Source organism: Dasypus novemcinctus, chromosome 23 (assembly GCF_030445035.2).
Source record: "Dasypus novemcinctus isolate mDasNov1 chromosome 23, mDasNov1.1.hap2, whole genome shotgun sequence".
Lineage (NCBI taxonomy): Eukaryota > Metazoa > Chordata > Mammalia > Cingulata > Dasypodidae > Dasypus > Dasypus novemcinctus.
The window spans coordinates 62,280,670-62,305,253 of record NC_080695.1 but is presented as its reverse complement, the minus strand read 5'-3'; the positions used below and the strand labels follow the sequence as shown (position 1 = coordinate 62,305,253).

At 51.9% G+C, this 24,584-nt stretch overlaps 1 protein-coding gene across 5 annotated transcripts in view; it reads right to left on the bottom strand.

The window, feature by feature from the left end:
- LITAF (lipopolysaccharide induced TNF factor) overlaps window positions 1-24,324 on the bottom strand; it is a 28,898-nt gene extending 4,574 nt beyond the window's left edge. Inside the window, exons 1-4 of one of the 5 annotated variants that reach the window (XM_012526030.4) lie at window positions 24,215-24,230; window positions 20,163-20,254; window positions 2,296-2,526; window positions 78-234 (exon numbers count right to left, since the gene is read on the bottom strand). In XM_012526030.4, the coding sequence (XP_012381484.1) occupies window positions 78-234; window positions 2,296-2,521 (383 nt within the window). In that variant the 5' untranslated portion in view covers window positions 2,522-2,526; window positions 20,163-20,254; window positions 24,215-24,230. Of the gene's footprint in view, window positions 1-77; window positions 235-2,295; window positions 2,527-13,069; window positions 13,138-19,524; window positions 19,586-20,162; window positions 20,255-24,214 lie in introns of those variants that run through there. The other 4 variants (XM_058286465.1, XM_071211361.1, XM_071211362.1 and 1 more) reach the window with 4 other exon arrangements.
- Between the last annotated feature and the right edge of the window lie 260 nt (window positions 24,325-24,584).

Sequence of the window (24,584 nt, the reverse complement as noted above, 5' to 3'; positions counted from 1 at the left end):
GGCCTGGGTCCAGATGCCAGGGGCGCCGAGGGCGAGAAGCCCTGCTGGGGGCCCAGGACCCCGCGTGCAGCACTCACCCCAGGAGGCACAGGCTCCCGCAGGACAGCCAGGTGAGGGCGCCGGCGGTGTAGGAGAGCCGGGTCACGATCATCTTGCTGCAGGAGGGACAGCACATCTGGACCGGGCGGTCGAAGAAGGAGACGGGCTGCTGGACATACACGGTCTGCACGGCAACTGGGGGCAGGAAAGACGGACAGGCCGTTCAGCCCACGAGACAGATGGACGGGCCGCTCGGCCCACAAGGGGCGCGGAAACCACACGGAGGGCAGAAGGGGAAGCACGACAGGTTTGTAGGATTGGACTCCGAGGGTCTCACCAGACCCTGTGGGCAAGAGGGCAAAGAGAACTATAGACTGCTGGCCAGGAGGGCTTTGGCACGGCCAGACCAGGGTTCAAATGAGGACGGAGACTGCAGCGTCGTGGGTCCTACCCCCCAAAACCTGACTCAGCAGACCTGGTGCGGGGTCCCCACAAGCTGCTTTATGAGCCCCCCAGTGATTCTAAGGTGGTCTGCAAGTAGTAATCGGAGAAACAGTGACGGGATGAGGGTTAGCCTCAGTTTCTCCATCCATCTGCTAATGGTTGCCAAGGGCTGGGCAAAGGGGGCGACGGGGAGTGACAAGGTTTCTTTTTGGGTTGATGGAAATGTTCTGGAAGTAGATTGTGGTGATGGTTGCACAACTCTATGACTATAATAAAATGCACTGGGTTTTAACTTTATGTGAATTACAGCTCAATAAACTTCTCTGAAAAAATGGAACCAGCAGGGCCTCCCTCGCAGAGCCGCGGCTAAGGCGTAACCACCGCTAAGGGCCTCGCGCTGCGCCTGGCACAGAGCAGCCTCCCCCGATGTCTTTTCACTGGGGCCCCTCCACGAACCCCGGAGTCCCGCGATGGGGGCGGAGCTTTCCAAGCCGGGGAACGCCGCCCCCAGCTCTTCAAGGTGAGCCTTGTTGATGCATGAAAACGAGAATGTGAAATGAAGCTAAGAAAACTATTTGAGAGCATGTCTGGACACTCCCGGTAATCAGAACATCTCGAGCAAGGGAAATGAGGGAACCAGTTTAGCACTTCAAGTGCTGCGGATTCTGTTTGTTGGCAAAGGTGCTCATATTTCTGTCAAAGTGACTTCCCTCTTTTTCTTCCTAGGTTGTTAGGCTGCCATTTCTATCTCTACGTACTAGGGCGAATTAACCGGTGCCCAGAGCTAACGGAACTTAATACTCAGAGACCCTCCCTCTGGAAAAGAAACGAAGCTGAAGCATATTTTACCAGTTATGTGTAAATTTAAAGTGCTTTTTGCTGTTGTTGTTCAAGAATGCTCTTTATGACTCCTTTCTAAAAACAACCTTTTGGTCTAACCCTTGAGCTGCTTGCCGATCTTAACGGCCAGAGCGCATTCTCCCTATTGCAATTTCCCCTCTCTCCCTCGCAATAATCCTTTCAAATAAAGCCTCTCCTTACAAGAAAAAGTAATTAATACCAGTGTGATCTAAAATCGTCTAAAGTTAATATCACTTCTTTCATCTCAAGGGGTCAAAACTCAAAGGCAGTAATAATGACTTCTTTTTTCCAAATGGAAAAAAGGCTTAACGCTTCACGGATGTAGGAACTCGACGAGCCCTGTTTTACGGATGAGCACACTGAGGCACGGGGAGGTTAAGTGAACCTGGTCTGATTGCTGGGCCCACTCTGAGCTGGCGATTTCTTCCTAAACTGCTGGTAACACTGAATCAGCTGCATACCTGGGCACACCTGGACACACCTGGACAGCATAAAGTACCAAAGGGTGGGGACCATGAAGAAGCTGTTCAAGGGCAAAGGAACAACCTGCACTAATGGTGGGGAGCGGTCCCGTTTACCCCTTCTGGCTGGTGGCTACTGCTTCTCCCTCTCCCACTCTCCCAGTCCAGCCCTGGCCTCCGGGGTAGGGGCTCTCCATGTGGGTGGGGGTTTAAAATAAAAACCCCCACTCCCAAATGTCTCTGAATAAACAGTTGGTTGTGCCTCTGGACTTAGTGATGGCGGACACGGGGGAGATAAGGAACCCGACGTCACCGTGGCCCAACCACGAGCCTCGCCACGGTGGACCCCAGAAGACTGGACGTGGAATTTCAGAAGGGGGTGAGGCTGGACTGACTGGCCCTCCAGCCCCTCTGCTCGTGCTCAAGGGAGGCCCCACGCTGGGCTGGAGGACCAAGGAAGAGCCAGGGGAGAGCGCGCGGGCACACGTACTGGCGTTGGCGTTGGGGACGGGCACCGGCTGGGTGTAGTACGCGGGGGGGTGCACGCCTTTCCCATCGGGGCCTGACACCAGCCCCGTGGTCGGGCCCGGCGCGGGCGCGGGCGCGGGCGGCGTGGGAAAGTAGCTGTTCACCGCCACCGTCTCTTCGTAGGACGGCGGCGCGGTTGGCACGGAGGAAGGCCCGGCGGCCGCCTGGTAGGGTCCCGGAGCCGACATTGCACCTGCAGCAAAAACAGAAGGTACAGTGATGAAAGTCAACAGACATCTCTCTCTTTTCACCCTCATCTTTAGTTTTCTACCAAACAGGAAATCTGCGGAAATGATTTGCACCCCGGTCCGGTCCAAAAGCCACAAGAGAAGTGCGACGGCCTTTCAAGGACCCTTCCAGACCTAAGAATCATCACCTTAACGAGATTTCCTGTGTGAGGGTAAAGTGTAAATTATGACAGAGCCATCGAAAGCTAAAAACTCCAGAGGAAACAATACCCACATCTGAACACAAGTTTCTTCACACCTCAAACCATCACCCCAGCGATGACTTGTCTTTCCCGTCGTTCCTTCCCTTTTTTTGCAATCACTGAGGGTTCAGGAAGTGTTTCATGTGATGGAAATGGCATATTTCTGACTAGGGCAAATAAAATGCTGAGCCAAAGAAGCCAGGTGCCAAAAAACACCCAACCTGGATGATGGTATTTACATAAAGTTCAGAAATAGGCAAAAGGAACACCCAGAGCTCGAGGTCAGGTGGTGGGAGCAGTCTGGAAGGGGATATGGGGTGGGGAGCACTCGGGGGGGGGGGCGCTGCTCACGCTGTTTGTTCATCTGGGAAATGGTTACGTGGCATGCTTGCTCCCTTGGTAAACACTTGAGTTGCACAATCAAGATGTATAACTCTGTTACAGTTTAAGAAAAGTAAACACACACACCAGTTCCCACCTTGAAAAGCCAGTACAAGATTAACATGTGAAAAGGCACAACCACTGTGGAAAATGGTTAAACACAGAATTCCCATAGGACCCGACGGTTGGACTTGTAGGTAAATACCCAGAGAAAGTGAAAACAGGTGTTCAAACAAAAACGTGCACCCCGACGTTCATAGCGGCATTATTTGCAATTGCCAAAAGTGGAAACAACCCAAGCGCCCATCGAGAGATGAATGGACACACCAGATATGCTATATCCACACAACGGAATATTATTCAACCGTAAAAAGGAAGTTCTGAGACATGCTGTGACATGGATGAACCTGGAATACATCATACTCAGTGAAATAAGCAAGGCACATCCACCTTGGATGATTGCACTTACAAGAACTATCTAGAATAGGCACATTCGTAGAGACAGAATACAGGTGAGAGGTACCTAGGGCCTGGGGGGAAGGGGTGGTGGAGGGAGTGGAACGGTGTTGCTTGGTCATTCTCATGCTTGAAAATGTTGGACATTTAAAAAGAAAATTAGTTTAAGAAATAAAAAAGTGAGTCTAAGAGCAGCCAGGCCCATATTTCATTTTGAGAGGACAAAGGAAGGTTCCCGTACCCCACCACAGCCCCAGCACCGGCGCGCGCCTAGAATTCCCCTGCCTGGACCCATGGTGTGTTCCTGTTGCAATTCCTGTCCGCCAGCCCCAGGGCAGCTCTGGAGGACACAGTGCCGTCCTTTGTGTGTGGCTCTGGGCTCTGTGTCCACCCGGGCAGGGCGGACGCCGTGTCTGAAGGTTCATTCAAACCTGTTCTGGGAGAATCGGGAAGGGAGCGCCGAGGGCAGGCTGCCACCGTCCAGGGCTCGGACAGACCTGCGCCTCCTCCCACACGTGTGGTCTCCTTTTCCAGAACCCGTGGGAGGCAGAGAAGGCAATTAATTCTGTGCGGGACAGAGGGAAGAATCCTGCAAGGAAGCCGTTTTTGTAGCAAGCCCCAAAGAAAGTTCTCAGAGGGAACAGACGACAGAGCATTTCAGAGTGGAAACAGAAGCTCTGGCAAGTAAACATGTGTAAAAGTCAAGTCAATAAATCAAGCTAGGCAGGTTGGGGCCGGGTTTTAGAAAATCCTGAAAGCCTGCCCTTTCGGGGAGGTTGGACTTTATTGTAAGCCAGAACTGTATACTAGAATTTTCTGTGACGATGGAGATGGTCTGTATCAGAGATGCCGATACAGGAGCTGCTAGCTACAGGCGGCTACAGAGGCCTTAAAATGTGACTTGCACAAATGAAGTACTGAATTTATTTTCTTTAAATTAAAGTAATTTAAACGTAAAAACTGCCACTTGATTCAGTTATTGGAAAACTTTGAAGTAGGTTTGGAACAACTCGGGCATCTGAATTTACTTTGTCAACAATTTGAATAACTTCGATGAAATCTAAATCTAGATCAACTATTTCTGGTAAAAATTCAGCATCCAATTTGGGATATGAAGTCAATGTAAAACACACTGGATTTCAAAGACATAGTACAGAAAAAATAGTGTAAAGTATCTGAAGTAATTTTTATATATTGATTTCACGTTGAAATAGTATAGATGTATTGAGTTAAGTAAAATACGTTAAAGTTAATGTCATCTGTTTCTTTTTACTTTTTTTTAACGTGGCTACTAAAAACTTTAAAATGACCTATGCTGGCTTATAGCACCGAGAGAAATGGGGAGCCACAGAAGGTTATAAAGGGGAAGGAAAGGCCAAGCCCAGAAAGGGTGGATACAGTTGGTCTGTGAAAGTGGAGGAGGGAAGGGAGCAAGTCAAGTCCAAGTCTACAGCTGATGGTTGAGCAGGAGGGCTAGAAGAGGGCTTCCGGCTTCCGGTCAGAGAAGGCTTTTGCCAAAACAGATTCAGGGTTTAATAACGATACCAATCGTGACGAGCAGTTCATTTAAGGCAGGACTGCCAGTGGCCTCTGATGTGCAGAGAGGAGAAAAGAGCACAGCCCTCAGCCCCAGGTCCCTCTCGTTACCAGGCTAAACCTCGTCGCTGAGGCACCTTCCGCTCTCTCCCTGCGTAGGGCAGCGACTGGGCCTGCAGACACCCAGAAAGCAAATGCCTCGGTGCTCTGGAGGAATCAGACCCGACTGGAATGTCAAGGACTTGCTGTCCCTTTCTGTTTGGGAAGGGAATGCAAAGGCACGGAGGCTCACAGCAATTCTGAGAGTACCGTTCGCCGTGGGAGGGGAAAATTAAGACTGGGGTGCCCAAAGTTGTACAAAACGTTTAGGTCAAACTGCTGAGAGGCAGCGATTTGACTCAGTAGCGGACTTCTTGTCACTTCTGACAAGGGCCTGAGCTTCTTGTTCTAGAAGTGAAGGCGTGAGTGCTCTCCCCTGCGTATTTTATTGACTGGGTACCATTTTTTAATGAACCACGTCCCATCTGCTGGAACTTCACTTCACTGCCTCTCTACAGCACGGCTTGTGGATCCAAGAGTCCCATAAACATGCTTAAAAATTCTGAAAAGAACAAGATCAACAGACCAGAATAATAAAAACCCCATAACCGGCCGGCTTGAAAGTTTTCCAAATACATTCCACAGCTTTCCTTTCCCCCAGGCCCCGGGCCAGGAAATGCCACTTAAGTCAGTCCCATTTCTTTTTAATTTGGCTTTCCCTGGGGCCAGGAAGCCCACCTGACCACCCCTTCCCCACCCTTCCAGAAGGGATCTGCTCAGCTCTCCTCCCCCTCCTGACACCCGAAACTCTCAGAAAGAGCAATTAGTCCCTGTCAGGAACCGAACTGGGTCTCCTCCAAAGACGACCAAGCCCTAACCCCAGGTCCCATCAGTGTCCTACTGAGGAAGAGGGTCTTTGAAGCTGTGACCGGTTATGATCAGAGGAGGCCCCAAGCCAACAGGACTTAAGTCCTTGTAAAAAGGGCACATTCAGACGGCATCACAGCGACGGAGGCGGCCGAGCCCGGGACCGCCGGCAAACGCCGGAACAGGCCAAGAGGGGCCTCTCCCACGGGGTTCCGGGGCGCCGCCTGCCCGCGCCCTGCCCCGGGCACTCCGGGCGCCGAAGCAGAGAATTCCTGTTGCTTCAAGCCACCTGTTTGTGGTCTCTGTCCCCCACCCCAGGCTGCCCCGCCAGGCGCAGCAGGCAAAGCTGCCACCTACGCCAGGCGCTGGTGAGATGAGATCTGCAACTGGTCCCTTTCTCCAGGACAAACTGGGAGCCGGAGGGAAGCGTTTCGGGTTTAACACGGCAGCGAGGCCCCGTCTCACCACGTAGGAGCAGAGCGGAGAGAATCGCTGGGCGGCTGAGTCGCCACAGTGCAAGGACCTCTGTGGGGGGAAATGAAGGGGCAGACAAGGGGTCCCTTCCCTCCCTCTCCAGTTGTCCGACTTCGTCATTAGGCGACTGGGGGAGGTTTCCCAACATTCCATAGAAAAGAATCTGTTCAAGGAGACTCTCCACCCACCTTCCATCCCCGCCCCCTCACAAAGGCCGGAAAGAAAACGCTAAGAGTCGGTGATTTCTGTTCTCACCATCCCAGAAAACTCTTTCACTAGCTATTTCCAAGTCCAGAGGGAGGAATTCCAAACCCATTCTTCAAATACCGAAAACATGAGCGGGGCCTGCCGGGGGCGCGCGGGGCCTGCCGGGGGCGCGCGGGGCCTGCCGGGGGCGCGCGGGGCCTGCCGGGGGCGCGCGGCCTGCGCAGTCGCAAAGAGCACCAGGCTAGCCGACGGCTCTGCTGCCGCCATCTTGGAAGCCTCCATCACCTCCCGAGGAGGGGCGCGGCATGACCACACCGCCCCGCGCCACAGTTACGCAGCCGAATGTGATTATCAGTTCCAGAAAAGGCACTTGCGAGGCACTTGGAATTCTGGAGCCCCTCCTCGCTGGACATTTCCCTCACGCCAACTCTCGATGGTTCACTCCATGCAAAACAGTCTGCTAACCGGGCAGCGAGGGCCAAGCTGATGTTACTCCCGGGGCCCACAGGAACGTCTGCAGGACGTCCATTCTTCCAACCCTGGTGTAGAACCGGATTTTCTCAACCTTTTTTCCATTACTGCCCCATCCCAAGGAGAAAAATTGAATTATATTTAAATTTAATTAATTAAACATAATCTAATTTCTCCCTAACGAGAGAAACTAAATACTAAGAAATAAGATTTCGCTGAGTGGGGCTGGGCACTGGAGGGCCACACACCCTCCACCCTCTCCCCAAGATCCAAGCTTCACCCCCTCGGGGTCCCGCTGAGAGTGCCTGGTGCCCAATAAGGTATTTGGGCCGAGTAAGTTTTCCTAACCACCAGGTTAGGGTCCTGGGGAGAACAAGCGAATCCCTTTGTCTCAGTACCCAGCGCAATGGGACCTGCAGCACCCGGGTCGTGTGGCTTTCTATCACTCACACATTCCTTCGCAGTATATTCACAGGGCTCTTGTCAACTTGTCTGTCTTCCTGACTGGTCCATGTGCCCCCAGGAGCAGAGACTGTAATTTATTACAATCTACATCCCCAGCATCTAGAATTAGGCCCAAAACATCGTGGGTGCCTCACAGGGGAACCCACCATCCGTGGGACTTTTGGTGCTAAACCCAGTAAAGTCCTGGGCAAACCACGACAGAGGCGGGCACCCTAAGGCTTCAATGAAGTGTTTCTAGAAATCAACACAGCACAAAAGAACACCAAGTTTCTGCCAGTTCCCCAGTGGTACCAAGATTTGAAAACGAGAATAAAGGACAGAGGGTTTATCCCAGTAGCCCTGACTTAAAATCTGAGGAAACCAAGTTTTTTAAGGAAGATGTTTACGGAACTTAAGAACTTCAATACAAGTTCAACTCAAGGTAACATGAGGATTTACAGCTCAAATATGCCCCAGAATTGGAATCACTTAATGGGGTCTGGAATCTTTGGTTTCCTCCGGGATTCTCAGGGGGTGGGGAATGTCAGGCTTCTCGAAGGGCATCCTGGGGTGCCGTGGCAGGAGATGAAGTCAAGATGTGGGTGGAAAAGAAAGAACTTGAGAAGGGAAGTGTGGAGGCGTGCACACACAAGATAAAAATCACACAAAGACAAAGAAAAGCCACAATCTTCCAACCTCAGAATGTGTTCGACTGGACTCTCCGACGTGCGTTTACATGCCGCTGCGCTCATCACACACTGCGCAACGTACCCCTGGCTTTTGCCATCATCCATCTTCAGCTCTGGTTTCAGGCTAGGCTAGGAAAGAGGCTAAGGAGACGGGATGCCTCTTCCTTATCAGTGTTACCCACTTAAGGTCTGGAACCCGGAGCAGGCTCCCTGCCGCCGCCACTGGTTACCTGGCCCTTGACGTGGCCCAAAAGCTCAAGGGTGACAATGTGTCACCCACTCCCCAGAAGCTTTTTTTCATGGATGCCAAATAAATTATGAGGTTCCTTCCTATGACCCCAGGAAGCCACAGAAAGAAAAGAGGGACCAGAGCTCCCACGTTTCCAAGCATCTCCAACCACAGTGTCCAAGTTGCTTGTTTACAGGGACTGAAGAGACACTGTCAGCAAATGAGAGATTAAGGAGTTGCTGGTTGTTTTTTTCCTTCCCACCGCCATTCCTTTCTGGTGAAATGACCATCAGGCAGGCAGAGCACAAAAGAGAAGGGGAAGCAAAGCAGAGAAACAATGTCCAACTGTAAAGACTCCCTTTGAGCAGAATCTGATCAGGAATTAACCTGGTGGGGAAACTGAGGCCACTGAGCTCAGAGATGATCCAGGTGGGACGTCTCCTGCTGGTGTCCGAGGTACCGGAACAAACGGCATTTTCACAAACACCTGAGTGTTTCCCTGTTATTTATGAGACTTGGGGGTGTATCACCCATCACTTGGGGGCAGCAGAAAGGACGGCACCGGCCACCGCCTGCTGCCTGCTAAATACTCCACAACTATTTGGAGAAAAGAGAAGAATGTGAGCAGGCAGGGTGTGGAAAGGGGGATGACAAAGGGCCAAAGGATTTAAGAGGATGGAATTTCAAGGTAGGTCAAATGTTTAAGAGCACAAACTCAGGAGCAAGGCTTTCTCAGCTCAAATCCTAACTCTCTGACTTCTGGGCTGTGTGACCTTGCATTAGTTGCCTAATCTCTCTGTGCTTTTGTCTCCTTATCTAGAAAATGGGGCCAATAATAGAACCTACCTCAGAGAGTTGCAGTGAGAATTAAAGGGTAGCGGGTATATGGGAACCTCTTATGTTTTTTAATGTAACTTTTTTTTTGAGATGTATATATCTTCAAAAAAATACAATTTACAAAAATGATGGGGTGGGGAGTGGGGTATCCGGGAAACTCTTATGTTTTTTATGCTTTTTTATGTTTTTTAATGTAACATTCTTTGTGACCTATTACATTAATTTAAAAAGTATTAAAAAAAAATTAGAGGTGTGACTATGCTGAGAACACTGGGTATGTGGGTTACTACGAGAAAGTTAGTTCTGATGACTTAGAGAAGCAGAACAGCCCAGGGAAGGGGTGGCTTGCTCCCTCTCGCCTCACAGAAGTTCCAAGCCGGGCACAGACCCTGTGACACCTGGGCTTCTATTCTGCAGCCACCATGTCTAGGCTTCACAGATAGACATTCACATGTTTGTCTAAAACTCCTACAGTCTGACCCTCCCCACCAGGGTAATGGGCAGAAGAATGGCCTGCCCAAAGACATCCACAGCCCAATCCCCCGAGCCCATGAATGTTATCTTACAAGGCAAAAGGGACTTGGCGCATGTGATCCTGTTAGGCATCTTGGATAAGGGGCATTATCCTGAATTATCTGGGTGGGGCCAATGTCACCCTGGGGTCTTCGTAAGAAAGGGGCAGGAGGGTCAGAAAGGAGAGAAGATGCCAGCTGCTGGCCTTGAAGCTGGGGGCAGGGAAAAGCTTCCAGAAGCTGGAAAAGGCCAGTGTGATGGTTAGGCCCATGTGTCTATTTGGCCAGGTAATGGCTGTCCGGTCAAGAAAGCCCGGGTCAGATTGTTACTGTGAGGACATGTCGTGGACTTGAGTCACCAGTGAGTTGGCTGCGTCTATGGCTGAGGACATCTGCAATCAACTGAGGAGGCGCCTTCCGCAAGGAGACGCCTGGGCCGGTCGGCTGAAGCCCTTACAAGGAGAGAGCAGGAGCGCAGCAGGCAGAAGAGGGAATTTCCGCCGCCACTTCAGCCACCGGCTTCTCGCGGGCCTTCATGGAGGACCTCCGTCAGCATTCCCGCCTGCAGCCGGCGCCACAGAACTCGGACTTGCCCGTCCCCACAGTTGTGTGAGGCCATGTTATAAAGCCTCGTAACGTTTACAGATTCCGCCTGTCGTTTGTTGCCCTGGAGAACCTCGACTACCACAGCCAGGAAACAGATTCTCCCCCAGGCGGCCAGAAGGCACACAGCCCTGAGGACAGCTCGACTTTACCCCACGGGGACCTGCTTTCAGGCTTCTTACTCCCAGATGATCAACTGATGTGCCGGAAGCCACTGAGGTCGGGAAATGCGTTACAGCAGCAGTGGGAGACTCATACCTGCAGCCTCCCGGCCAAGCTGTCCCCAACCCCCCGCTGGCCCTGAGGCTTCTCAAGGGGGGTGTTACCCGCCCCCTCAAAAGGCACCCTGTGCCTCCCTCCAGAAGAGACCTGACCCCTCCCCCAACCTAATCCTCGGGCATCTCTGCCCACCCCCCCCTCAGCTCAGAAGCCCTTTTCTGACTTGAATGTAATCCCCCCCCCCCCAAGTGTGGCCTTCTCAGCATCCCCTGGGGCCTCCCAGAGGACTCTGCTCTGACAACGGCCCCTCTCACTGGCCGGCACACCTGCCCTCTCAGCCGCCTCCCCTCCTGAGGCCTAAACACGGTTCAAATCTCTCCCTACTGAACTGGAGAAGCAAACCGCCCCTCCTCCCTCCCCCTAGCGCCTCAGCTCCTCTGGCTTCCTTCCTCTCAAGCTTCCCCCAGTTCGCCTCCCAGATGCTTCTCAACCTCACCACCAGCCTCCTTCCTCCTCAGCTACGACACCCAAGACCACTTCCTGTTTTCAGGCCCTTCTCCCCAGACACGGACCCCCACCCACCTCTGGGGCAGCCTCGTGGTTTCGCCCCTCCCGCCCCTCTGAGTCCACCTCCCTAGGGCCCGGGTCTGCATGCAGTTCCCAGGGTCCCCTGCTCCACTCCTCAGCCTCAAACCCGTCCAGCCAAGCCAGGGCCTTCACAGGCGAGAAGATGCTCGGTCGCTTTCAAAATCGGGGAGCCGCAGCTCAACCGGGACCGGGACCGGTGGTGGGGCATCAGGGCGTCACCATCAGTCATTGCCCTGCTATGATGGGGCAAAGAGAGGACACCCCCTCTGGGGTTTTCCTCACCAAACCCACGAGAAAACATCAGAAAAACCCAGACCGGGAGAATTTCTACAGGAGACCTGGCCAGTCCTCAAAACTGTCAAGGCATGGGAAGCAAGGGAAGACCAAGAAACCGTCACAGCCTAGAGGAGGCCTGGGAGACGTGACAACTACATGCAATGTGGGAGCCTGGATGGGATCCGGGCACCGGAAGCCATCAGTGGAAAAACAGGTGAAATCCAAAAAGAAAAGTCTCTGGAGTTTACGTAATAAGAACACACCAATGACAGTTTCTGAGCTGTGAGAGATGCTCCCTGTTGATAAAGAGGTTAGCATTGGGAAAACTGCCAACAATTCTAAAAAGTTTATTAAGGGGAATAGATGTGGCTTAAGCACTTGGGCACCCGCCTCTCACACAGGAGGTCTTGGGTTCCGTGTCCATGCCTCCTAAAGAAGACAAGCAGACAATGAGCAGAGACAACGAGCAGACAGATGAGGGCGCCACCTGGAAGGAGGGGTTTATTTTTAAAAAAAAGATAGCATTTTTCACCCAACCGCCTAGCAAGAAGCAAAGCATTTGGTAACACAGAGCTGGCCTGGGTGTGGATGAAAGGACACTGCGATGGGTGCCCTTTGGAAGCATCCACCAAAATCTAACATGCATGATTCCCTTGGCCCAGCAATTCTACCTCTAGGGGTTTCTATGAGGAGTCCTCATGCATGGACAAGGAATGAAATAAACATACAGGGCTTGTCATATCAACACGGCCAGTAACAGAGGCAGGGGGTAGGTGACTCAGCAGCGGCCCAACCCGCAATGAAGAGCACCAACCCAGGGAGTCGGAAGTGCAGGAGCACAACTACCTCCGGGCTGTATATATGTAAAGGATCACTGCCTGTAAAAGGCAGGGCGGTGTTTATGGTATGCCAGCATCTGGGTGGTGGGGGGATATTTCTTAGGAAATTTCTCTGAGAAGGTTCACTAGAAACTGATGGCAGCAGCCGCCTATGGGAAGAGGAAGTGGAATGACCAGGAGTGGCCGTGGGAGGACACTTTTCACTTCTGTGCCTTTGTTGATCTCTTGTATATTGAGCCACAGGAGGACTGCATATTCAAAAAGGAAATTTAAATCTCATTTAAAAAAATAATAATAACTTAAAAAAGCCTCCTCTGCAAACCCACATGTCCCCCCCGCCTCTGGGTGAAAGTGACATCGCCATAGCCCTTTGTCCCACAGTGTCTCCTGACCCTGCCTGGCACCTGGTCCTGGGTTCCTCTGTGGGTGCTGGCAGAGTAATCACTCCTGTTTGGTGAGAAGACGAGCACACTAGCACTCCTGTTCTGCGGGCCCGAAATCTGTATTAATGACACCCTAGTCATCAACAGATGTTCTCATCTTAAATCACGAGCCATTTGCCGCCCGGCAGGTCCTGGGGTCCGATGGTAGCAAGGGCGTGGGGTGACATGGAAGAAGCAGGGCTCTCCCTGTCCTCACCTCAAGGGCCTTCAGGAATCCACTGTGGAGGCAAAGTCAGCGAACTTGGGGTGATCAGGAGCAGATACCTGGGGAAACAGAACAGATTCCAGGGCAGGTGGAGCTCTGGGTGGACAGGAGCCGCGGCAGGGCAGGAGGCGGCAAGAGTGCAGCAGTGACCTGGAAGGACGCACACATGAGCCTGGCCAGCGGGGTGGGTGCCAGGCTGGACCCCTGGGGTCCCTGTCTAAACAAGCAGCAGTCCGAACACTTGAAAATCCCCCAAAAGCATTCCAACACCTGCCAAGAATGAGAGTCAGGATTCTAAAAATAAGCCTCCAAATCTAGAAGACACAGAGAAAGTCCCCACAGCAGACGCCACGCGACAACTTGCAGCCCGCATGAACACACGCCAAAGGCACAGCGCCTGCAGCCCAGGGGTGTCCTCACCCCGGATCAAGGAAAACCACCCCCGAACAGCAAAGTCTCCAGCCTCCGAAACTTCTGGGGTTGCTGCGTTCTCAATGACAGCCTCTTTTAAGCCCCAAAATAAAAAGGATCTTAAAACCATGTTCTAAAATCGATCCCGCATTTCTCTGGCTTCTTCAAGTTTGCAAAGAACTGAACAGAAGGCGTGTCTACGTTCTGTGGTTCTCGGAGCTATCCAAGGCTGCCAGCGGTCTAACCTGCGGCCAGTGACAGACCCCAAACCACCCCTCTCTCTCTGCTGCTTCAAACTGAGGACTTGGAAACCAGCTCCAAGGCTGTAAGAACTCCATTTAAAGTAAGAGTTAACAGTTTAACTCCTCGGGTGCCTCCTGTGCATAAGGCAGGCAAGCCTGGGACATGTGCCTTGATGATAAACATCTACGTTACTTGTGCGTCTTCTGTTTGCTTATTTTTCCAGTCTGGCCACGCTCCAAATGACTGCAGGTATTAAAACTGCCATGTCTTTGAAAGTGGTGGAAAAGTACAGTCTTGCCTTTAAAGAGGCCATGATAAGAATGGGGTGGTAAATCCTACCTCCTGGGCCTTTTAAGGCCTGTCCCCCACAATCCAGCCGCCTTGACAGATGCCTTCCTCCAGCCACCACGGAGATTCTATTTCCCTAACCGGGCCGTTAGCTTCGTCCAGGAGAAGCGCTGCTGGATTCTGCATTTCTTTGGACCCTGGGAAAGCGAGGCCTATTCGGGATCCTTGGGGAGCTGAGGCTTTGTGTGCCCATCTATGTCTAGGACCGGGCAATCTGCAGAGTGAGCTCTGTAGACGCGTGCATTTTTTAAGCAGGGAGAAAGGACAAATCATATATGCAGACATGCCGAGCTCCAGGGGTGGAACTCAATCACCCCTCCTGCCCTCGGGCACGTGGGCTGGACTCAACTTGTTTTCAAAGAAGAGTCTAGAAGAACTTGACAGTGGAGATAGCCAGTGACTCCACCTTCTCCAAGCTGATGTCAGTGGGCCTCAGGCACCCCAGAGGAGGGGAGAAGGAGGACTTGTGACCTGGGTAGCATTCTCCCCCAAAACCCAGAACCCCAGGCTCATCACGAGAAAACAGAAGACAGATGCAACTGGAGGGACCTTCTACAAAATACCTGTCCAGTCCTCCCCCAAAACTGTCGAAGTCATGAAAGACAAGGAAAGAGCGGCCACAGCCAAGAGGCGGCCAGGGAAACCTAACAATCAAACGTGATGCGGTGCCGTGGACTGGGTCCTGAGACAGAAAGAGGACATCAGAGGAAAAACTGGTGAAATCCAAATAAAGTCCAGAGTTGCATTCATCACAATGTACCAGTGTGGGTTTCTTAGTCTTGACAAACGTACCCCCGTGACATGTCAGCAGTAAATGGAAACTCCCTGGGCTAATTTTGCAACTTTTCTGCAAATCTAAAATGATTCCAAAAGAAAAAGCCTATTTAAACGCCTCCAGAGATCACTCTTACAAATGAGTCAAATGGACCACGTGTAAAAAGGGGAAACTTTAAGGTTAACTGGGCCAGGCAGGTCTCACCCAAAAGTATTCAAATTCAAATTTAAAAAAAAAATTAGATTACGTAGGATGACAGAGCCTGGAAAAGGTAAGAAAACCGGGGTTTCTAATACTTCTGATTGGGGAGGCAAAAAGAGAAAGAGCTCCAGAATTTCAGCCAAAGGCCAGTCCTTTCAAGGAACACTAAAACTCCTTCAAGCTGAACAACACTTCCGCCTGTGGGCAAATTGCACCCCCTCTCTTAAGATGTAGATTTCAAAACTCCCACAAAGCCCTTTTAATAACATGTGGGTGGTAAACTTCTAAAAATACATCCTCGAGCTGAGTGTAGAACTGTTTTCTAGATTTAGGTATCAGATGAACACACAAAAGGATGTGGCCTTCCGATAGAAGATAAAGCAGCTTTTTAACCACGAACTTAATTCCCTAGGATCAATTCTTCCAGAAAGAAAAAAGAAAATATTCAATTCCACATCCTGGGCCCCTGGCCCCAGAAAAGAAACACTGCGCAGGGTCTCCATGAATATGCACATCACAGAAATGACCCCAGAAAAAAAGGAATTCCTGAGGCAAAAGGGCACTCACACGTAACTGTCAGGTCTCCAAAAATAGCCCACTTTGTAAACAAGGTGGAGAAACAGCTGGGGGGGACCAAAAAGGTCTCTCTCCTCTCTTGGGGTCTCTGGAGAAAAGTGTTCTTCACACTAAATCTATGGCATGGTGACAACTGGTTACAATAAACCACAAGGAACTGTCCATATTGTATAGGCATTAAATCAAATATTGTCCAAAATTTTTACAATGGGTCAATGGCTGCAATCTTGGGGGGAAAATATGAAGATTTTACAGCAGTGTTTTTGTTATAAGGGAATTTAACCTAAATATTCTAGATAAACGTCCAAAGTGAAGGGTGACTTTTTTTTTTTTTTTCCTGTTAGGGAAGGGTGACTTTTAAGCCCTAAATTAAGGAGGAAGGATTGAGACAAAAGAGGAATCTGGGTCTGCAGCCCTCTTTGGGAAAGGAAGTGAGAAACTGTTCATTTTGTAAACTATTTGATCCCCAACAAACTCAGAACTCAGTTAAAAACATGGAGGCTCGGAGTGGAAGACCTCATACAAGTGTTTTCAAATTCCACATTTGAATTCAGTCGGTTTCCAGACGGGTCGACATGTTCCACAAGTCAAAGATAAAGTTACCACAATCTGAAGGCCAGGTTCGAATATGGCGCAGCTACAAATTACAGTGATTTGTGGGATGGAAAACCCTTCCACCCGGGAGTTGGGCTGCTCCCCCAGAATCACAGTGGGCAATTTCCCTCCGGATTCCTGGGGAAACCACATCCCAGTTTCCATATGAATGATGGATTTGATGAATCGGCGCGATGGGGATACTAACAGGACAGCATCGGGATACAAAACGCTACGAGCCCTGATTGCAGCTTCATAAAACCAGGCAGAGTGACAAAAGACCGAAGCCGCCGAGGGAGGGAGGAGAACGGATGCTTCGCATTTCATTCACATGGTGAGATTATGCCTGATTTTCGTCTTTACCGCCCACACGTTCTGTAATAGTGTTGTATTTTTTATAACTTCTAAAATTACAGTACATTGTCCGTGAATAACCTCACGGGCCTCAAGGTCAAGACAAGTCAATGCTCAGCTCTTAAACTTACTTTTAATTTTAGAGCGTCTCCGAGGAATATTGTCAGTGCTAAAGCTCCGTGAGCTCAGCAGCTTAAATTCTCCACCGTTATTTTTGCTAAATTAAGACCGAAAAACAATAAAGCGCTTGGGCTGAGGATGCTGGTGAATTAACTCCCTGCCTGATAGGAGCTGAGTGTGACACCACCACAGCACTGACACCCTCTAGTGACACTTCCCTTTTTCTGTCCATACTTAAACTCTTTGAAATTACAGTTTCTTTCTACTGAAATAACACCGGCGGCTGAGGGACAACTCCGCTGGCTACGAAGGCGTTATCCCATCTGCCCAGAGAGCGACACAGGCTCAGACAATGAGATGGAATTCTGAGGACTCGGGAAAGTACCGCCTGACCTCAAGGAACAATTCCTGGGAAAGTCAGCACCAACGGCGTCCAGGACAGGCCACGGGCAGCCAAGAGGTCAGGCCAGCTCGTCCACTGAGCTGTTTCCATTACAGGAAAAGCAAAAGCACAGAGGACAAGTCACAGTGCCAGGGCTCTAGAACTCCCTCATGTGGGCAGAGGATCCCCTTTCTTCCAGCCTCACAGGCAGCGTCGGGGAGATTCATCTTCAATGGGAGAATTCTAAGTCCCAGATGGGCACCTGAATCCACGCGCGTCCAAGCAGCTGGGCTGCTGCCTGCGGCCAAGCGGGCGTCGTTCATCTTCTAGAAGAGTAACTCAGGCTGGAAACGCTTCCTGGTTTCTTCTCCCTCAGAGGGTTCCCCTTGTACGGCTCCCTACCCGGGGCTTGTCAGTGGCTCCTCTGCAGCAGTGCCGGGGCCCCGAGACCCTTCTGCTTGTTGGAATGCTGCCCACCAGGCCCACACGTCCTGCTTCAGCATCAACTTTCCCATGAAACCTCCCCTACTTGACCTGGCCCCGTGTGCAGAGCTCCCCTCCTTCCCACGCCTCTCAAGTCCCTTCCAGAGCTACAAAGCCCTTCGTGAGCATAAGCCCTGGCGTTTTCACTTGAGAGTATCCACTTTCCACCCATAACGTAAGCCCCTCAGGACCAGGAGCCATTTCTTCTGCATCATTTCCAGGGCAAGGGTAGTGCTGGATATCCCCACTGCCAGCCCACACGAGGGTCAGAAGGAACAAAGGGAAATTTACTCCAGTCTAGTATTTTAGAGAAGAAATTGATCCAACATTCTAGACCAGTCACTTAATCCACAAAAACATTATTATAACAAGGACACCTTTTCAAATGTGAATAAAGGCATCTATTATTAACACGGAGAGGAAAAGAAGAGAGAAAAGATGGACCTCTCCCATGGCTGCTCTACAATAAATGTTTCAAGAAGAGTCTGATGCACATTCAGATCCCAGAGAAAGGACCCGCTGAGAGGAGAGCAGGGCTGCACAAGATTTCTTCTGTGCCCGGCAGAGCAGGACACACACCCTCTGCATTTTGATCAAACCACAATAAAACCAAACATCGTGCTGGAGTCCCAGGTACCAGCTCACACTTCTTTCCACGCCATCTGGATTAATCCGATTTTAAAACAGCCACTCCGAGCAGGCCGCGTTGGAGATGGGGGCGGGGGGACGGACATGGCAGGGACGACAGGCAACAGTTAGGGCTGACATGAGAACACTGATGTCCATCATGTTTTTTCCCCCGAAAAGGACCCCAGGGGAAATGCTGCAACCAAACCTGGCTTCCAGGCAGCTCTTGAACCAAGCTCTCTGAGGCTCAGAGGCTCACCGCCTTTGGGAAGATTGGTGGGAGAGACTCTACCCCCAGGGAGGCCCTGTGCCTTCCAGAAACTGGGGATTTCCCAACGACCAAAGCCGGGCCCAAGAGCCAACGTCAGCCCACCATCCTGAAGCGCAGAGTACCAGGGAAGTTCCGGTGAGGTGACTCGGGGAACGCACGGGCCTTTCCAGGCACACCCATTTCCCCACCCCCTCTCCCCAACGCTTAACTGGGGCTATGGTCCAAACACCGTCCCCCCGCCCAGATCCACGGTGATCTGAAAGCCAGAGAGGGGAGGGCACTTGCCAGCGTGGGGAGGGGCGATGTCCACCAGCCCCGACTCCACCAGCATCTAGCTGGCACCAGCCGAGGACCCGCCTGGGCCCGGAGCTGGAAGCCATCCGGGATAAGCCGACCCCCGAACTCAAGGGGCGCCCACCTTCCCCCCCGGGGAGGGGGGACGGGGATCTACCCCCGGGCCGAGGCCCGCTTTGCGCTGTGCCCCCGGGTTTCCACCTCCCTGGGGCTCCCCAGAACTTGGGGTGCCCACAGAGGCAACCGCGGAGGGCGGTCCCGGATCCCGCGCGGAACCCCGGGGGCGGTGGTGAAAACGAAAATGCTCGGACCCCTCCAAGTCCAGAAATTCGGGTGCGTTTGTTTTTGAATCCCCGGGAGATGCTTCTGGAGAATCGCCACTGTGCGTTCCGCGGCCAACACCGCGAATGGCGACTTTCCTGAAAAGCTGCCCCGTAAGGGGGACGGCGGAAGAGCGCCCCGGGCCGGGAAGGGTGCGCCCTCGGGCTCGGACCCCGCGACCCCACCCCGCGCGAGCAGCGGGCGATCGGCGACCCCGGGGAGGAGCACGCGGACCCCAAACCTGTAGCACTGCCCGGACGAGCGCCGGGAGGACGGAAACCCGGCCCGGGCGGGCCCCCGCAGCGCTTTCCACCCCTCGCGGATCGCGGACCCCCGAAAAGACGCGGGGCCCCGGGGCTCCCCGGCCCGAGCCCCGGGCAGGTGCGCGCGCCGCAGGGCCCCCCGCTCCCGGGCGCCCGCCCGCGCCGCCCCGCGCGCTCACTCACCGCCGCCCGCGCCGCACTGGAGTCGCGAGGTCTGAGCTGGCGCGCAGGCGGCGGGGCCGCGGCGGGGAGGAGCGCCCCGCGCGGGGGCGGCGCTCGGCGGCCGGGGCGGGGCGGGGCGCTGCGGGCCGCCTCTCCCCGCCCCCGCGCGCACCCTCGGGGCCGCCCGCCCCTGGCCGCGGCCCACCCCGGCGTGCTCCCCGCGCGCTCGGGACCGCCGAGCCTTCGGCTTCTCCCCGGTCGCCCGCCGCGCTCGGGCCGCGGCCCAGACTCCTCGCCCCGGCCTCGGAGCCCTCCCAGGCGCCCCGGCCTCGCGCCTCCCCTTTCAGATGCTGCCCCTGGCCTTCCAGCCCCACCTCGGGACACCCCGACCCTCCTCTTCTGATTTCCACCCCCAGGCCACCCTCCTGCCCCACCTTCAGAGCCCACGCCCCGCGCTCAAGCGCTCCCTGCCCTCTGAGGGTCGGCCTTTCCCTCCACGGAACGCAGTTGTGTAAATTCAGAAGCATCCAGACAGCTCCCGACGGTCCCTGGGACCTAGGGCAAGTCACCCACCCACTCCGGGCCTCAGTCTCCTGTCTGTAAAATGGGCATGATAACAGTACAGCTCTTAAGAACTACTTAGTGAGAGTGAAACCTACCTGCTGCAGGCTTAGCGCAGAGTCAGGGTTAAGGAAAACGGCTTACTCCTTGGCTTCCTCTGAGGGTGTCCCGTGGCCCTTCCGAAGAACTTCTGAAACCATCACAGAGAGCTCTGGAAATCAGGAACTCCTCTTTCAACATCCCCCTGCCGCCTGCCCCATTGCCTGTTCCGGTCCTGACGGCAGCCCTGTGCCCCACTGGGCGTCTGGGTAGCGGTTATGGGGCAGTAAGGAACGTGCTGGCTGTGAGAATACAGAGTCCAGGAGATGATCAGCACCCTACGTGTCCACGGAGAGAAATGCCCCTGGGTGGATGCACAGAGCTGGAGGGGAGAGCCCCTGCCCTTCCTTAGAGACACGAAAGAAACTGAGACGCAGGGAAAGCCCCTTGCCCAAGATCCCACAGCAAACTGGTGGCCCAGCTGGGTCTACAGCTGTCCCCTCTGTCCCAGCCCAACGCTCTCCCTATTTCACCATATCCACCCAGCTGCAACCAGCCTTAAAAATATTACTACATTAGAGGAAGGGGGGTTCAAAGACCTCCCAAACCTGGAGAGCTGTCAGGTGGATGTTACTGGAGAGGGTACCCCTTTGTTGTTTTAAAGCAACAGAAAAAGCCAGATGATGCTCAACCTCTGCAATTCTCCATTCTCGGGGTGCAACCACAGCAGGCCAAAGGAAGGATTATCCAGAAATTAAACCACAGTATTACAAGCCCTGCTGGATATGCCAAACAAAATGTCCAAAAATAGCCTTCTAGGAATGCTTGGAGGCACCTAATTTCTTTTTTAAAATTCTGCAGAGGAAAAAGCCACGACAAACTTGAATTTTCTTTTGTTGCTTATTGATTGCTACCACATCTTCATTCATTTTTCTCCCCCCAACTGCGGAGCCACAGCAGGAGCTGGCTGTGTCTTTTCATCTGTCCTGAACACTTACCACACCTGGGAGCTCGCCGTTATTTATGGTGAGAGCTGTAAAACTGTGACTTTTTTTTTTAAATCACCCCAAAACCACAGAGATTGAGTTTCCAATCCAAGGATTCCAAGTAGGGTATAAAAGCCACGAGATCTTGTCAATAGTTGCAGAAAAAGCATTTGGCAAAATCCACACCCCTCTCATGATAAAAACACTCCACAACCTAGGAAAAGAAGGGAACTTCCTCAGCCTGATAAAAGGCAACATCTCTGAAAACCCACGGCTAACTTCATACTTAATGGTTAAAGTCTAACAAGCTTTCCTTCTAAGATCAGGAACAAAGCAAGGCTGCCCACTGCTGCCACCTCTATTCAACACTGTACTGAAAGATCTAGCCAGAGCACTTAGGCAAGGAAAGCAAATACAAAGCATCCAAATGGTAAAGGAAGAAGTAAAAGTTGTCTCTTTGCCAATGACACAATCTTATATAGAGAAAACCCTAAAGAATTTACAGACGCACACACAATTGTTAGAGATGATAAGCGAGTTGTAGGATGCGAGATATGATATACCAAAATCAATCTGTGTTTCTATTATATACACTAGCACTGAACAATCTGAAAATAAAATTAAGGAAACCATGCCATTTCCTATAGCACCAAAAAGAATAAAATACTGAGGCATAAATTTAACCAGAGTGCAAAACCAGGACTCTGAAAACTACAAAATGGTGAAAGAAGTTAAAGACAATAAATGGAAAGACACCCTGCGTTCATGGGTTGGGAAACTTAGTCTTGTTTAGAAGACAATACTTCCCATATTGAGCCACACATTCAGTGCACTCCTATTATGAAAATTCCAACTGCCTTTTTTTTTTTAGAACAGTTGTAGGTTTACAGAGAAGTCATACAGAAAGTAGAGTTCCAAATAACTCCCCACACACACACACCTTTCCCTAGCATTATCATTTTGCACTAGCATGATGCATTTGTTATAACTGATGAACTAATACATAAATACCTTTTTACAGAAATGGAAAAGCGAATCCTAAGATTCATATGAAATTGCAAGAGAATGGGAATGACTGCTAATGGGTATGGCTTAGGGGGAGAGGTGGGGAATGAGGAAAATGTTCTGGAATTAGTGGTGATAGTTGCACAACATTGTGAATATACTAAAAAAAAACAACTGAATTGTATATCTAAAATGGCCAATTTGGGAAGTGCATGTGGCTCAAACAATTGCGCTCCCACCTACCGCATGGGAGGTCCTGGGTTTGGTTCCCAATGCCTCCTAAAGAAGATGAACAAGACAGTGAGCTGACACGATGAGCTGGTGCGATGAGCTGATGCAACAAGATGGCACAACAAAGACACAAGGAGAGACACAACAAAGCAGGGAGCAGAGGTGGCCCAAGCAATTAGGTGTATGCCTCTCACATGGGAGGTCCTGGGTTCGATTCCAGCTCCTCCAAAAAGAAGATAAGCACATGACAAAGAGACACAGCAAGCACAAACAATGGTGGTGGTGGGGGGAATAAATAAATCTTTTTTCAAAATGGCTAATTCTGTGTTATATGAATTTTATCCAAAAAAAAAAAGTGAACCAAGAGGCTACTACATGACCTTGTAGGACTCGGGGAGGGGGCCACGCAGGCCACTCAAGGCTACACAATACATGCCCATCTTTCTTCTCACTGAAGACTTTGCAGCTGGGTTCCAACCAGGGAGGGGACCAGAATGGGACCTGGGATGTGAACTCACCACACATGACACCCCTGGAATCACAATGCCCAGATAGAAAGGGAGAGACGCTTCCACTGGGTATATTCTGAAACTTCAGAAATGGCAGCAGTCAGGGGAGAGGAACAGGTTGCCTAAAAGAATGCAGAACAGAAGCGGATGTGGTTCAGGTGATTGGGCTCCCGTCTACCATGTGGGAGCTCCAGGGTTCGATTCCCAGGGCCTCCTGGTGAAGGCAAGCTGGCCCAAGTAGAGAGCTGGCCTGTGCAAAGTGCTGGAGCACATGGAGCGCTGGCCCTCACGGAGAGCTGGTGCAGCAAGATGACCCAACAAAAAGAGACAGAGAGGGGAGATAATACGAGATGCAGCAGACCAGGGAGCTGAGGTGGCGCAAGAGACCAAGCACCTCTCTCCCACTACAGAAGTTCCCGGGATCGGTTCCTGGTGCCTCCTAAAGAGAAATTAAGCAGACACCAGAATGCACAGTGAATGGACACAGAAAGCAGATAGCAAGACCAAAAACAACAGGGTGGGGGGGAATAAATAAATATACCTTTAAAAAAAACCAAATAAGTAAAAGAATGCAGAAGGGAAGTGGGCATAGCCCAGTGGTTGAGCACCTGCTTCTCATGTATGCAGACTTGTGTTCATTCCCTGGTAACGCCTTAAAAAAAAAAAAAAGAATGCAGAATATGGGCCCGTTCAGGCAATGGAAGGGAAAGGAAGAAAAAGTACTCACACGCACCTGGAAAAAAGTTTTCAAACTTTTTCAAGCAGAAAGAATACAATAATAGTTGTCTCTCGATCATGGGAATTAGGTGTGTTTCTTTTTCCTTTCTCTTTTTGATACTCTCCCTTTCCTACCGTTTCAAGAAGAAACACAAATTGCTTGTGCTTAAAAAAAATTAATTTTCAAAAAAGAAAGTCACCAGAACCAACCTCCACCGACAGGTCGGTTGCCCATGACAACGAATTGGGGTAACTAATGTTTCTGTAACACCTTCCCCCTTGCGAAACGTTTCATGCACACGCCTCCCACAGTGCACCCTCTCTGGGTGGCAGAGATTCTCACTGCTGAGTTAGGCAGATGGGGAAACTGAGGCCCAGGAGGTTGCATCGCCACCCTGGCCCCAGCACCCGGTCCTGGCCTGGACCGGCCCTTCATTTACACTGCTGCCGAGGTGGAGCTGAAACGGGGTGCGCTGGGGGCGGAGGGAGGCCTGCAAGCAGGGTGGCCAGATTCAGCCAATAAAAATACAGAACACCCACTTCAATTAATTTCAGATAAATCATTTTTTATAGGAGGACGACCCAAATATTGCAGGCTTGCCATATGTCCCAAATCTTGCTCAGGACACAAACTAGAAAACGGCTCATTTGGGTAACGCTCACCTTTACCTGGGAGGTCTGTGTTCCAGATGGCAGCCTCCCTGCCAGGCCTGCTCTGGCCAGAGCAGGAGGCCTGAGTCCCTGGGCGGTCCCTGGTCACCCAGGGTGATGGCACCTTCAGCCAGCGGCCCACGTGGAGGCCCGGGGCCCTGCCACGCCCCGCGATGCCACGTAGGCCGCCCCTCCACCACCAGGCCTCCGTCCTTTCCAGGTCCTGCTGGAACCGTGGGCGGGGCCTTCCCCGGCCTGTCCACAGGGAGACCCGCCCGCCGGCTTCGGGGACGCCGCAGCCCGCAGGGTCCTGCCGCCTCCCCAGGCGGCCACTTGTTTGTTTTTGTTTTTGTTTTGAGGTACTGGGGCCGGGGATCGAACC